Source organism: Phaethon aethereus (assembly GCF_964289735.1).
Source record: "Phaethon aethereus genome assembly, chromosome: 3".
In the NCBI taxonomy this organism is placed as follows: domain Eukaryota; kingdom Metazoa; phylum Chordata; class Aves; order Phaethontiformes; family Phaethontidae; genus Phaethon; species Phaethon aethereus.
The window spans coordinates 3188924-3204432 of NC_138576.1; the positions used below are offsets into that span (position 1 = coordinate 3188924).

At 44.5% G+C, this 15509-nt stretch overlaps 1 protein-coding gene across 1 annotated transcript in view; it reads right to left on the minus strand.

Annotated features, from left to right (window-relative positions):
• The window catches only part of PINX1 (PIN2 (TERF1) interacting telomerase inhibitor 1), a gene marked incomplete at both ends in the record, with an annotated part of 63813 nt that extends 58501 nt beyond the window's left edge, over positions 1–5312 (minus strand). Inside the window, 2 exons of the mRNA XM_081997983.1 lie at positions 30–139; positions 5294–5312. Coding sequence (XP_081854109.1) covers positions 30–139; positions 5294–5312 — 129 coding nt within the window. The remainder of the gene's footprint in view (positions 1–29; positions 140–5293) is intronic.
• Positions 5313–15509: the final 10197 nt, after the last annotated feature.

Genomic DNA, 15509 nt, shown 5'->3' on the forward strand with positions numbered 1-15509 from the left:
AGCAAGACAAATTCTCCTTTAGATCATACCTTTCCTTTGGACCAGCCCATCTTTTCCAGCATCTTCTGGCCAAATTTAGATTCATCTTTACTCCAAGCGCTATTTCGTGGATCCACAGACCACTTCTGCCTTCTACGGGCTAGAGCAGGAAGAAAAAATTCAAACAGGTTCTATTTACATTTCCACAGTGTTCTTGGTATTTTATCACTTCCAGAAAAGCTCTTCACTGCAAAAGAACAGAACCTGTGCCAAATCAAACATGTTCTGGGGATTTAATTTTACTAAACCTTACACTGCAAAAAAAGTCCAATGAAAATTTTAATTATTAATATGAAGAATGCCAAAGTAAAATTGCTATGAAAGTTTTCATCCCTACAGATGGGCTGAAATTCAGGGAAGGCTTTAAGGATTACCACTTAAGTGTACAGACCTAAATTCCGTATTTATTCCAATTTTGTTTTGTATCTGGCTTCAACATGAAATCTATAGGGGCTGAAACTTCAGTGCTGGCTTTCCCAGTTGTGGACAATATCCACTGGCCAGTTTTCCTTTTAACCAGAACACAGAAGTTCTAATATTTGCCTTCATAACAAAAGTCCAGTCAAAAATCAAATATAAGTGACCAGAGAAACTGAATTACAGAACACAAACCAGTGGGATTTCAGCTTTTGGATTCGCCAGAAAATGGTTTATTCAGAAACTGAAAAGTCACCGGAAATTATTGCAGGTGTTAAGAGATACAAACGAGAATCAAGGCTCCTTTGTCCTGTGCATACTGCTAAAGAAACTACAGTCCCTCAGGCCCACATGCGTGAGCTTGTCTCTATCATCAGGAATAGTTTCATTGAAATCAAGGAAGAAAAGCTAGCACAGTTAACCAGTCACTTTAAGTGTGTGCACCTAAACATATGCAGGAAGACAACCTAAATAAACAAGACAAACAAAGAATGGGAGACAGGAAGATTACAAACTTCATTAAACACAATGGGAAATGGTGGATCAAAACTGACCAATTAACCCAAGGCCATACAAAGTCAGTGAGAAGCCAAGTCCACTGAGGTGCTTTCAACATAATCAGGAAGTCATCCTTCCCTAAAACGCAACACTTAGGATTTGGGCCAGAGGGACAGAATATTACAGGGATGTTTGATTCATTTTTGCCCAGTTTTGTTCCGTTCTTAAAGAAGAACTAGTACTGTCAAAATGCATGATGGTGGGTTTTTTTTAACATACTTCCGAATCTTTGAAGCTCAAAATAGGTGCTACGTGGCAGCTCCATAAAAAGTAATAGTCTGATAAAGAATTTCATAAAACCCCAAACAGTCCACAAACCAGATTTTACAGTAGGTTAAATGACCGAGTGCTGTGGGAGCAATCGACACAGCCTTCACTTAGTTCACTTCTCTACAGGAAAACAACAATTTATTTCCAAAAGGCAGCCTTCAGAGAAGAATCTACTACAAGCTTTGCCTTGTGCTGCTAACAAAGGATGATAAAGCACCACTGTGGACTGTGATTTTAAACGCCCAAGCAAATTAGGGTTCCCTGCTGCCCCACTGAGAAGAAAAAAGTCTGGCTCCCTTAATGAGGTGGCTCACTTCACTCATATACTGCAGTGTTTGAAACATCAAGCTAGGAATCTGCGACAATTAACAGGCTTTGTCATCTCCCCTCACCCAAGATGCAAATGATCGCTAAGGACCCAGGTTTCCAGTGGTTTGTGGGAGGAATGAATTAAAAAGCTATCAAGCTGGCAGCAAAAGCTAAGTCCTATAAAAACACGGAACACCTTGGCTGTTGCTTTCACCCATAGCTGACTGTGAAACAAACAACATAAAAAGAAAGACAATAAAAAGAAGCAATTTAAGAGGTTATGCTGCCCAGCCAAGCAGCAGTCCTCCTTTTCAATAATTTTTCATAATTTGTCCCTTTCTTTAAAATCTCTTGATTAATGTCAACTTTCCCTCACTCAGTCACCAAAAAAAGTTCAATGCCTTTTTTAAATCTAACTATAACACCATTTTAAGTATGCCCATATTCTGTTATGTTCTCTGTAACTAGATCCTCAGGTGGTGACTCTGCAAATCCCAAGAAATTAAACTCAATGCAATTCTTACGGTTGTAAAGCCACCATATGTATCTAAGGATTTGTCTACGCAGTGGAGGTAATCCATGTCAACTGAATGTGTGAATTTAAATTCACTTCCAAACTGAGTTGTTTGATGTAGTTCAACTAATCCACTGTAAAAGTTGATTTCTATTAATTTTCCTGAATATCTCTCTGTAGAGAAGCCGTAAGATGTTTTACTTCCAGGAGGACCCTGCTATCAAAACACAAAAGCACCTAATACAGAGATTTGTCAAGCTTGAAATTTTAAGAGACCTTCCCCTTCCTGGCACTTTTAATCCAAGTATTTCAAACCTCTTAACTACTGTTATAGGATTAATTCCCACATTTCTGCCAGGTTAACATGCTCTTATTTTCAAATATGGCAAGCTAGACACAAGAAAATAAAAAAACTTGCTTACATCTTTAGAGAAGTATTTAAGAAAGCCAGAAACCACTTCAAGCCACATAAAACAACCATAAAACCATCTCTCCTCTCCAAACAAACAACAAAAAAACCCTGTTTAGTCAACAATTTATGAGAAATATTTGTTCACCAATGTTTTAAGAGCAAGAAAGGAAACAATATACTATCTTCCAGCTAAAAAATTCAGCTCAGAAGTTAACACCAAACTTCTGGGCTGTTCATAAAATGATGCTAGAGATAGTAATGTAAGTCTGAGCAAGCAGCACCATCCAGTGGAGAAAAGTGTCATTTCTTCAGATACTTCACTTGGGTACCCTACGGTTTGAAAAAAATCCATTACTAAACCCTTTGACCAAGACTAATTCTGTGCCTGGAGCATGTGCATAACTATAATTTCTGAAAGTTCCCTATCAGTTCCCATCCAAACCCCTGCTGTGTGCCCATATATGATGATAACATTTATAATACTAAACAAGTTAAATTTCTCAATTGAACGGAAAAAAAATACACTGCCCACAGAAGGGATTTTATTTTTGATCCAAGCTACAAAATCCACCATTAACTTAAAATTTTTTTCCCCAATGAGCACCACTATGATAGGCAGTTAATCAGTTTATTAAAAGTTAGAGTTAAAAATAAGTGAAAAATAAAAGCTAATTCTTTGGCCATTTCTGCTACTGATGCATTTTTACATGCTGCACAAGCACAGAATGATCAAGTGTGTCCTTTCTCAGTTTAATTCACAGCACCACAAAAGTTGGAAGGACCTCTTGAGATCATCTACTTCATCCCCCTGCAGGTTGTCCAGGACTATGTCCAGTCTGGTTCTGAATACCTCCACAGACTGATACTCCATAGCTTCTCTGAACAATTTGTTCCAGTGTTTGGCCACTCTCACAATAAAAAAAAGGAAGGAACTTCTTGTGTTTCAATCTGTACTTGCTTCTCCTTATTCTGCCACTGGGTACCAATAAAAAATTATTTTAAGTCTCTGAAATGCATGTGCTTTCACAGCTGTAGTAAAACCAATTCAGTCCCCATCCCCAACTCTTTTTTAGGATGAAGATTAAGAAGATCATCAGAATTTGATCCAGAACTGCAAACAAAAATGCACGTGTGTAACACGGCTTCACAATTATAACTGCAGTTGAAGGTAATGAACAAAGGCATAGAACTCCACAAAGGTGGCTCTCAGCAACTAGATTTGTTTTTTAAGGTATCTGATTTTTAGAATTCACTACATACAGAAGTATCGAAGTAGTATGTAGTTAATACTACATGAGCACACTGGTATGGGTTGCCCAGAGAAGTGGTCGATGCCCCATCCCTGGAAACATCCCAGGTCAGGTTGGACAGGGCTCTGAGCAACCTGCTGTAGTTGAAGATGTCCCTGCTCACTGAAGGAGTGGGACTAGATGGCCTTTAAGGGTCCCTTCCCACCCAAACTATTCTATGATTATTGAAATTTGCAGTGTTCAATTAAAATAATCAACACACTATGAAAAAATTGTATGAAGAAAGTTTACATGTAAAATACTTAGAAAGTTACATATGGAAATGCAATTTTGTTTTCCTCAATTCACACCTGTATTTCCCACTGGAAACTATATTTTCTAATTAGTCGTTAAGTCTATCTTTCCTGCAGACAAGTAAACAAATTCTTTAAATTTTGTGCTCTCATGTTAAGGGTGTCCTGACACCAGCAAGCTTACTGAAACCCCTTAAGGACATTAGCAATAATCATACACAAGTATATTAGTCCTGTTACATAAAAATATACAGTTGAGAAATTTAGTCTTTCTACCCATATACAGTTTTAAATTTACTAGAAAAGGCTACAGAAATGCATCTTCAATTTGGAAGAGAAGGCAGCAAAAGGTTTTAGTTCCCACTTTGGTCAGCCCCAAGAGACTTCTGTCCCTGAAGAGCTTTACCTGAGAAAGAGCTATCAGTCAGGATACTCATCCATCGTTTTAATCAATTGTTTTAGATATGGGGACCCCAAGTGCTCAATCACCTCAGAGTTAAAAGCAAAGCTCTGTTTGATTCCAATATCAGGAAAAGGTGAAATAAAATAAAACATTCAGAAACGATTCACTCAGCAATACCCTTACACAAAAGGCATAAGACAACCACATGGCCTTACCCTGAGTTTTCCCGATCAGTTCAGTGGATTTACTTGCTTTTTTCTGAAGCACCTGTCTAAAATCCCTTACATCCCACTCTCACCTTTCCCAGCCCAGAACGTTGCTGATGTCTGAAGTTCCCTGTACAGGCAAGAGGACGAGCTAAGCTCAACCGCTAACCCTGGGTGCGATCAAAAGACCAATGCTTACATACACACAGCTCCCCCGAGTCCTGCCTGGCTGCCACACAGCAGTGGGCACCCCAGCACAGCCCCGGCTTCAGGGTATCTGCTCTCCAACACCGCCACAGAAATGGCACCGAGGCGCTGAAAGGAAATGCCGGCCCTAAAGGGGCAGACATCCCCTCCGATCTTGTACGCGTCCCACCCCAGGCCGGGAAGCGACAGAGCCTCGGAGACCCATACCCAGTCACCGTGGGGCCTGCGGGAACCCGGCCAGCGTCCAGCCCGCCACCCTCGGGAGGGACAGCGCGGTCCCGGCCCATCACCGAGGGCGGTGGGGACGGCCAGGGGTAGCGCCCAGGATAACGGCTCTTTCCCCAACCCACCCCGCTCTCAGGGGATCGCCCCGAGCCCCGCCAGCACGGTTCCTCCCCGCGGGAACAGCACTCACGCTCCGCCAGCATCGCCATCTTGGGGGCCTCTCGCCCTCCGCGGCGCGTTGGCGACAGAACGCCGCCGGCCCCCCATCCCCGAGAGGGACTTTTGTGACCTCGGGCGCAGAAAAAGGCGGTTTGAGTAATGCCTGATTAAAAAAGTCTCGAAGCAAGAGAGTGCAGCGGCCACCCGAGTGTAAACAGAGGGTGTAAACCTGCTAAAATTCTACTAAAGCACTCAAAAGACGTGTTGTGTTGTATATCGGCTGTTCTCAAGCGTTTCCCGGCGGCTATTGGACAGGCACTTTCGCAGGCAGCTGAAAAGCGCGCGCGCCGGAGGGGCGGCAGCTGTCTCCACAGAGAGGACGCGGCCGCTGTCGGGCCTGTGCTGTGGCTTATTCCAGGCGGCTCAGTGCTGCCCTGGAGTTATTAAAGCCGCTGTGAGCGGGTAGTGGGGCTCCTTAGGGTGTTTAGCTGCCCGCACAGGCCGAGCTCGGCCCCCTCGTGGCGTTTCACGGTCTGCACAGGCAGAGCCCGTTGTGAGCGGGTTGGGGGGAATGGGATGAGCGGCGCTCGCTGTGGCCTCGGGGTGTGTGGTTAAAAATAAAGGGGCACGGGCAGTCTGAATTCTCGGGCGAAAGTTCGTTCCTGAGCTTACCTAAATGTGTGCCCGTCGCGGGAGGGAAGAGTGGTGGGCGGTGGGGGGATCCCCGCATGCTTTGTGCCCCATCCTCTCTCTATCTTCTTGTTAACACAGCTGAACCTGTGATTGTGTCCCAGGACAGCTATTGGTATGTAACCGGTCAAAGATGTCTTAACAGCAGCAACTTGAAGCCTCCTCAGGCAAATTATGTCTTTATTCTCCTCTTCAAGGTTTTTAAAGATTCTGTGATGAACTCAGAGCTTCCTTCCAATAATATCAGCTCATTTCTTCTTGTCTTACCCACCTTAGATGTGGAAAAAATACTTTTTCCTTTCTGCAAGAGAATTTATGTATTTGAAGACCGAGTGCAACACCTTGTTGATCTTTACTTGCTGGCTCTAACTACCTCTATTTAGCAGTCTTTTCTTGCAGGTCACATTTTGGAGCCCCCAGTCATCCATGTTTTCTGGTTTTTAGCCACTTTTCAGTTTTTTTGTTTGAAATTCAACACCCAAAATGTGATGCTACTGACTTCTTCAGAGCACTTAACTGGAGTAGTAGGCAGCTTCCTTTGTCTCCTCTCTGGTTACATTTTGCGTCTGAGTGTAATGTTTTGTTCTCTAACCTCCCTATCCCTTTCAGAGAAGTGCTATACAAGAGGTTCTGTGTTTTGTGTTCGTGCACTGTGTTAATCCTGTTTTTTGCCCTTACGGAATCAATACTTCGGTGTTTCCATTTTGTTGTGTTGGTCTGAATTGCAGACCTCCGGTGTCTCTGCTGTCTCTTTCCCAGCTTGGAGTCGCCTGCAATTGTCATAAGTGTACTCTATACCTTAAGTCATTAATGGCAGTATTGAGACCTACCAGGATCAGAACAGATTGCCCACCACTCTCTTCATCCATACTTCTATTTGGATGACAACTGGATTACAGCTCCCCCAGTTCAGCTTTTCAAACTGCTTTGTTTCTGTGCTTTTTGATTTAGATTACATTTCCCTGTTTGCTCATGAGATCAGTGTGCAAGACGGTTTCTAAAGACTTTATAGACAAAGAAAACAAACGATAAGCATGTCTTTTCCTCTGTAAGAGCCAATCTGTCAGTCAGCAAAGTTAGATTGATACGTTGTTGGCAAATTATAAAAAGAGAAAATAGCTTGTTGATGCTTTTAAATAGTTTATATTCAGTTCCTATTAAGCTGTCTGCTCCACTTCATCCTTTAAAGAGGAGTATCAAGCTGGTCCTTCTGTTGTCTTCTAAGCCCACATCCAGCCATCAGAAATTCTCACAGTGTGTGTTGTCACCAGACTTTTTTGGCCATTTCTCTGTGTGCTTTCAGGTCACATTCATCAGGCTTGACTGACATGAAAAGAAATAAATACTTTCCAGTCCTTCACTACCTGGGAGAGAGAGCTTTTCCCTTTGCCTCTGTCATTAATTGTGTTAGCTACTTGATTGCATCTAATACTTCTAATGAAGACTGAATTGATGAATAATGCCCTGCTTCCTCTTCTGTGTAGCGGATCAGCCTTGCATTTGCTCTTATGCCTGCTGCCCTATATAAAGCTTTGCAGCTGCAGGTTGTATCTCACTCAATGCCTTAACTTTGTTCATTTTATCTCATGCTCATACTATATGTCTGTATGGGCTCTGCAGAAGTTAGGCCTACATCTACTTCTTGTGTGCTGGCTTGCAGCTGGGTCTTATGCACTCATGCACTTACTAATGTTAGATAAGGAATCGTATAGTCATAGAATCATAGAATAGTTTGGGTTGGAAGGGGCATTTAAAGGCCATCTGGTCCAACCCCTCTGCAGTGAGCAGGGACATCTTCAACTAGAGCAGGTTGCTCAGAGCCCCGTCCAACCTGACCTGGGGTGTTTCCAGGGATGGGGCATCGACCACCTCTCTGGGCAACCTGGGCCACGGGTTCAACACCTTCGTTGCCAAAAACCTCTTCCTTATATATAGTCTGAACCTACCCTCTTTTAGTTTAAAACCATTCTGCCTTGTCCTGTCTCAACAGGCCCTGCTAAACAGTCTGTCCCCATCATTCTTATAAGACCCCTTTAAGCCCTGGCAGCTGTAGTAAGGTCTCCCTGGAGCCTTCTCTGCTCCAGGCTGAGCCCCCCCAGCTCTCCCAGCCTGTCCTCCCAGCAGAGCTGTTCCAGCCCTTGGAGCATTGCTGGGGCCTCCTCTGGCCCCGCTCCAACAGGTCCATGTCTCTCCTGTGCCGAGGGCTCCAGAGCTGGACGCAGCACTGCAGGGGGGTCTCCCCAGAGCGGGGCAGAGGGGCAGAATCCCCTCCCTCGCCCTGCTGGCCACGCGGCTTTGGGGGCAGCCCAGGACATGGTTGGCCTTCTGGGCTGCGAGCGCACATTGCCGGCTCCTGTCCAGCTTTTCACCCACCAGAACCCCCAAGTCCTTCTTGGCAGGGCTGCTCTCAATTAAAGACTGACTCTCTTTAATTGATAAACCAGGTTCCTAAGAGACTGCATGGTCATTCTGTGAGCCTACTGAGGTGTATCTGGAATTGGTCAATGTTTTTTGGCTCCTTTGCTCTCCTGCCCTAGGAAGAGGAACCATCATTTGCACCTGGAAATAACCAGGTATGTAGCAGCTTTCAAGCTTTCACTTAATGTTTTCTTCCAGGAGGGAATCCCTGGAGATCAGAATCAACCCTAGAAGAGCCTTCTTTTTGTTTTCTTTCTTCCTGTCCTACGAAAATTCATACACAGCAGAGACCTGCTCAGACAGCCTAGGACAGGGTCCACCCCACCTCCCTTAACTGTGTACACAGCAGGCTTGTAACCTGGATTCCTGGTGCGCATTTTTCGTCTAACCCAGAGGGTGTTTAGATACGCAGCTGATTCTCTGGATAGTTCTAGCTGAATCCCATCAGCCCTACTCCCTTCCTAAGGAAGGACAGGCCAGTTGAACTTTCATGTCACCACCAGCTCTATGATTCTGGTAGTTCTCAACATGACACCCCGTCTGCTTCCTAATGCTCACAGGTCACCCACCAGAGTCCTCTTCCCCTTTCATCACCACCCAGGGATTCTCAGCAGTGGCCACTCTTTGCTGTCATCTGGATCTGAAATAGGAGGTGATGTATCCTCCCCTCCGTCATCCTTCTACTTGAACAAAGTTCTCCTGCTCCTGGCAGTAATAGCTATTTCTATGGATTATCCCTCTGAGGACTCTATTATATCAATTAAATTGTAGTGTCATCCATGCATTATGTGTTTGAATGGTCGCTAACTTGCATGAGCTGTTTCACACCAGGCAAGTTCCGCTTCCATTTTTGATTCTGGAGAGGTCTTAAGTCTTTACCTGAGAATTGAGTGTAATATTTGATGGCTCCAATAGGTAGCAGCATTACACATGTTTGAGTCAGCTTCCCTGTGCTACAAAGACATCACTGAAGGTGGAAGATTGGAAGTAATTTCTGTTAGATGATGCCTTGAGGTTGAGATTTTTTTCTTGTTTGTTTTCGAAACATAATATTCGACTGCATCAGAGCACTCCTACTTCCAAAGCCGTCTTATTCCCCTGCTTGCAAAGAATCACAGCTCAAAACACAAATGAGATCATACCTGCTTTAATTATTGCTGATTGTATTTGTTTAACAGTAGGCTTGAGGTCAAGGTCCAAATTATTTTACGTAGATGTAGACACAGTTCTTGCAAACTAGTAGTTTAAAGAGCTGATGCTAAAAACATTTAAGTACATGAATCTATACAGGGGCAGTGAAATTGGGCAATACGCAGAAAAAGGGAAAGTTCCATCCAGGGGAATTACGGTATTTCACAGTTACACACCTGAATAAAAGCTGGTGTCACAGGAAAGAAAAATCTATGTATGCCTATCTATGTATGTTTGTATATGTATTTTTTTCCAAGAGAAAGAACAGCTGATATGGGTGATTATAGCCCACTAAGAATATAGCCTGAAATCCTATTTCCAGTGTGCTTGGATGGTTGAAATGTAGCTCTTCTCTGAAAAATGAAGTGATAAAGATGCCTGGTGGGCATTACGTTCAGAGTTCTCTAGTGATTCCTCCCAAGGGTCTTACTTGAAAAGAGGTGTTTCCTGACAGCCAGCACTGCAAAGATCATTTAGGGCTCAGAGATTTGAGCAGGGTATTTTCCTCCTGGCACATTGTTATCGATCTCACCATGGCTGCAGCCTGCGCTGTGCTGTCAGCATCAGCTCCAGAGTCCCCACAGGCTTTGGGGAATTCCTTTGATCCCACTCACAGGTTGGAGTGTCTGGCTCTTAGGGAGAGATCCAGCTGGGATGAACAGAGCCAACAATGCGGAGAAATTTAGCAGCAGATGAATGGAGGAGGGTTGCAAGCGCATCTGAGCCTGATTCCCACCTTGCTGGTACCATTGCACCCAGGGTAGACCTGGGAGTGGGGAAGGGAGTTACGTTTCCCCGCAGGAGGGCAGCTGTGAGTACCAGCGATGGGCTAATGCCACATACAGCTCTACACCAGTCTTGCTACCTGAGGACAGTGGGGTGGGATCCATGAAGGTGTTACAACCCCCTTGGAGTTGATGGGGAGACAAGCACTCACAGGTGGGGTTCAGGTTGCCTGCAAGAGATGCCTATATCAGAATGTGTTGCCCCAGGTTCGAATGGAGAAGGAACGGTATCAGTCAGAATAGCCTTTTTTCTCTCTCTATGCACCGTTCAAATGCCCCATCAACAAGGGAGATGTGAGGAGGGAGAGGTGAGGAGGCCAGGAAAAGAAAAAGGGAGAAATGGGGAAAAAAGGAGGAGGAAAACAAGTAGAGAAATAGAATGTAAGTCCTGGCTGGGCAACAGGTCATTTGTGAGACAAATCAGCCCCTGTTGTGTGATAATGGCCTGAGGCCAGACTGGAAATGCTTATTGAGTGAGTCCTGGGAGAGGTGTGATGGAAGCACTAGGGACAAGGACTGCCTGGAGATCCTAAAATGAAAAGACAGGTTTGATTTAGGACAATGATTTGAGAGAACACTCGGATTAGAGGTGAGCTCTGCTCTAAAGCTGTATTAGTGGAGCAGAGAAGCTGCCCATCAAGTGCCAGGCAGGGAGCAAGAGATTAACAACGTCTGACCCATGGAGCAAAAGATGTCAGAACGGGTGCCCGCAGCCAGGAGACAAGGGGTTCAAACAAGAGTTACTGGGCAGGAGCCGAAACAGGCTCAAGGCAAAGGGGTGATGTTCCTAGAAATGCTGCCAGCAAAGAGCTCAGCCGCAGTGAGCAGTGCCTGGCAGGGAACGCTGGAGGGAGTGTGGGCAAAGGAGGCAGCAGACAGAAAGCCAGATAATTTTCTGTCTATTCCATGAGCACAGTATGTTTTTATTATTTTTGCTATTGCTGTTGTTATTTCATCAGCCTGGGCTTTATGGGATGTGAGACTGAAGTCTTCTTGTAAGCTTTTCTTACCCAAACAGAGAAAGGAGGTAGGGAGCAGATGAAAAGGCAGCAGTGGTTTGTAGAGGCACAAGCATGATGTGAAAGTCAAGGTGCTAACAGCTTGCATTTCTTGTGGAGATATTTTAAAATATAAAGGAGTATTAAAGAGTTGGATGCTACTGAGGAATTAGACTCATGTTGATGGGCACAGGGTGGAGTTTTTGGTGCGTTTTTTATTATGACTGATATTTTGGTGATCAGATTTCCTGGCTGGGCTGTGCTGAATGTGGGTTGGAAGCATTGCTCTGAGCTGCAATCAAGGCAGGGCGAGGCCAGGCACCAGAGGATACCAAGTGGACCAGTCCAAAGAAGGTCAGGAAGCCAAAAAGTCAGAGCCAGCAGGCCCCAAGGGCAAGCCAGGGTGTAATCCACGGGTGGGGTGAAGATGAGGATCCTAAAGACATGGGGAGAAGCTCAGGACTTGATTTAAAAGAGATAAAGGGAGGCAGGTCAGAAACTATTAAGGACCAGGCTCACCTGAGAGGAGATGAAATCGGGAAGGGAGCTGGAAACCAAGACATGGAGCAGGACTGTAAGATCTACAAACTGGTCAAGAGTCTTTGCACAGATGTACCCTTGGAAACCATCAGCTACAGATAAAATCGGCAGGAAAGGGTGCAACTGTCAGGAAGCAGAGGCTTTAAAAATATGTTGCAGGAGAGGTAGAAGGAGAACAGGCCAGTCTGGGCCAGCTCATAATGTAGATGAGGTGGTAACAAGCCAATAAAAAATAGTGTCAGGAGACTGAAGGATTTGCATGTTCTTGTTTTAGTCTTTCCCCAAATCCTGAGCGAATATTCAGTGCAATTTAACAGTGCAGGTTCGAGAGTGAGAAGAGAGAGCTGACATATCTACTTGGAGGATGGTAACTTGGGTAAAGCTCAGCCTGGAATTTGAGAAATGTCACGAAACAGTCTTTGAATCACTAATCATTATCGTGGGAGAAAGAGGACAGTGGTGGAGTCAGGGAATCACGGATGAGTTACCTCGACTCCAGTCCCTGGGAAAACACTGCAGAAGTTCTTACATAATTGGTTCAATATTTGACCACTGAAGGACAAAGGAGTGATGAAAAACTACCCACATGACTTGTTGGGAACAATTCTCAACAAACCAGCCTAATTTTTGTCTCTGACCAGAAAGATGGCTTTGGTGACTAAGGTTGTGGTGCACACCTTAAGAGGATATGGGGAACTTTGGGAGTCATTCACAGATGACTGGAGCTCCTCATGGTTCCCTGGCCCCATGGTGGGATGAGTCTGGTCTGAAGCCCAGGATGTATGATGAGGTCCCAGGGCAACATGAAGGTGTCAGATCCTGGTGGCTGACATCCTCCCACACCCAAGGACTTGGACAACCCAGCAGCCTCCACAGCAGCCCCAGCTTGCTGCCAATCATGCAACAAAGCTCCCATATGGGATTTGCTCTTGGCCTTTCCACAGACTATCTGCAACTCAAAGAGCCCCAGGTTGAGCATTTCTAGGGAAAAAACAGTCTTTAAGAAGACTTTCAGCACCATCCCATATGCGGACTTACATTCCTGATAGCTTCCCCATAGCATGGGTGCACAATGTGTCTAGTTGGTGCTCTGTGAGCAACCTGGTGTGGGGCAGACCATCTGTTGATGTGCTACGCACAGAAGGGCTGCAAGCACTGTGGAAGGCAGGATCAAAACTCAACCAATCACTTGAAGTGGAGGAATAGCCTGAAAAAAATGAGATAGCAGGCAGCAAGATAAGACTTGATCCTGGGAAATGCACATGTAGGGGAACTGCGAATGATCAGAAGGCACTAACACTGGGGGAAAATAAAAAAGGAAGGAGTAGGGCTAAAACACAACTAATTAAATGAGAACCTATAGTAAAATGCTGGTTCAAAAGGACCAGTTTCTTTCTGGACCACATTATCTGTGAGGAAAGGGAATAATTGCTCCTTGTCTCAGAGATGGAAAAGCCATAGCTGTCATACCATTCCCATACCTGCCACTGCACTTAAGGAAATTAGGAATGAACCAGATAAGAAGCACAGAAGAGAGGAAGGGGCACAACCAGATGATTAGAAAAGACAGTCTGAGGAGGAGCTTGGAGGAACTGGACTTGTTTTCTCCAGAAATGAAAAGCGTACAGGAACTCCAGTGCAGGCTGCTAGGGATGAGGGCAAGCCATTGGTTTCCTTGTCCACTGCCATCTGGACAAGCAGAAATCTACATAATTTAGCATGTTGGAGAATACGCAGGGTACCAGAACACCTGGAACTGGCTAAGCAGTGGTGGGACTGTCTTTCTTGATAGTCAAACTTGTCATGGATGGACTGTTTGACTTGACCGTAGAATGGGGAGAGGAGCTAGGTGGCTTCCCAAAGGCTTCTCCAGTTCATCCATTTCTCCATATCTATCACTTTATGAATTAATTTAGGTAGCCCTCTCAGAATGCTTCTTTCCTCAGGTCCAATGCAGTGTCTTAACCACAAAACCAATCCTGTGCTATTTACTCTTCCATAAAGTGCAGTTTACTCTTCTGCAAATTATAGTGTCCCATTTAATCATTTAATACTCACTTGCTTTATTCAAAATGAGATGGGAAAGGAAAAAAAAAAAAGGATTTCCTGCAGATGCTTGTTCGGATTTCAAAATTAATTCCCTTCCACCATCGTTGAGTTCATTTTCTGAGAAGCAGCTAGGCAGCAAATTTCAAAATTTCATTTACACAAGACATTTGTTCCCACCCAGGTTGCAGTGTTATTTACCACACACATGAGATAAGAAGTAAATGATACATTTGTAGACACAAGAATCGCTTCTCTGGTCAGGAAGCAAGAAAAGGAGTAGGTGAGGAGCACATGAGCAACGCCAATGGCTCAGCTCAACAGGACCCACAAAAAATATTAATGATGAAACTGCTGAAATAAAGCATTCCTGCCCCAGATATCAAATACTTCTGGATTTGCAAATGGTTACAAGGAAAGTTCATTGCTTTCCATGAAAGGGAGAAAATGCCAGGCCCAGTAAAGCTTGTTTGAGGTATTATTCATGAAAAATTATATGCTGAGGACTAGTCAAAATCCAGCAGCAGCAAACAGGGGTCAGCAGTGAAAAACCCCAAATAGATCTGCAACAGTTTTTAAACTGTTTTGATGCATCCAGTTTATAGCCTGTTTTATTCATTAGCCCTGGTTGTCTGGAAGTTCTCAAGGCAGGATTGAGGTTACTTCTGAAGATTTCAGAACCAACATTGCTCACAGTCTCAGCAGGGTTCAGCTTTGTAAATACAGCAAATTAGATTTAGGGCTTTTGAACAGAAATAAAGAGGGAAACTCACAAGGACATTGCTCACTTTTCAAACTGTAGCTGCACTTTCAAGGCTGACCCCGTACTGTCATTTCAGGGCTCTTTGAGCAGCCACTGGAAAATAAAAGAGCACTAAAAATAGCCAACACAGGCTCATTAGCTCTTTAATTACACATTGGTTTTCCTTTCACTCATCTACACTTGCAACTTTGACCTGTGATCTCACCATTGACATTGATCGGGCAATGCCAGGAGCTGCCTTAGGCTGGTGGACACTGGTATGATTCACTTCCAGTCCCTCTTCTTATCCCTCCCCACAGATTGGAAGAATGGATCCCCCCATGAAGCCCATGGTAAGACAAGCATCAAGGAAAGGAAAATGCAGGTAAAACAGGGTGGGAAGTGACAGTAACAGCCTCTGAAATGCTCAGAGCCTGTCCTGATACATGAAGTCCAGGTGCATCTTCAGTAGGAGGCGTGTGTTAAAAAAGCAACCGTGAGTTCAGCTAAACAGACATCCATGAAGCTTAGGTTACAGCAGTGCCCACATTACCAACTCTAGTTTTAAACCAAATTCAACAGGTATGGCTGAATTACATATCCGTAACAAATTCCATAATCCTGGACCACAGGATTGTCTACACAAAGCTGGCCCTCTAGACTCACCAAGGCAGGGAATGTGTGTAGGGTATTTCCTGCGACATCATTTAGACTTACTGACTGCACCAATCCTACTACACTAGCTTGGGCTCAGGTTCTGGGAAGCTGTTGTCCCCAGTGGTCAATTGTCAGCATGGTCCTTAGCCTGGTTTTGGCTCAGAACAACCAGCATTTATC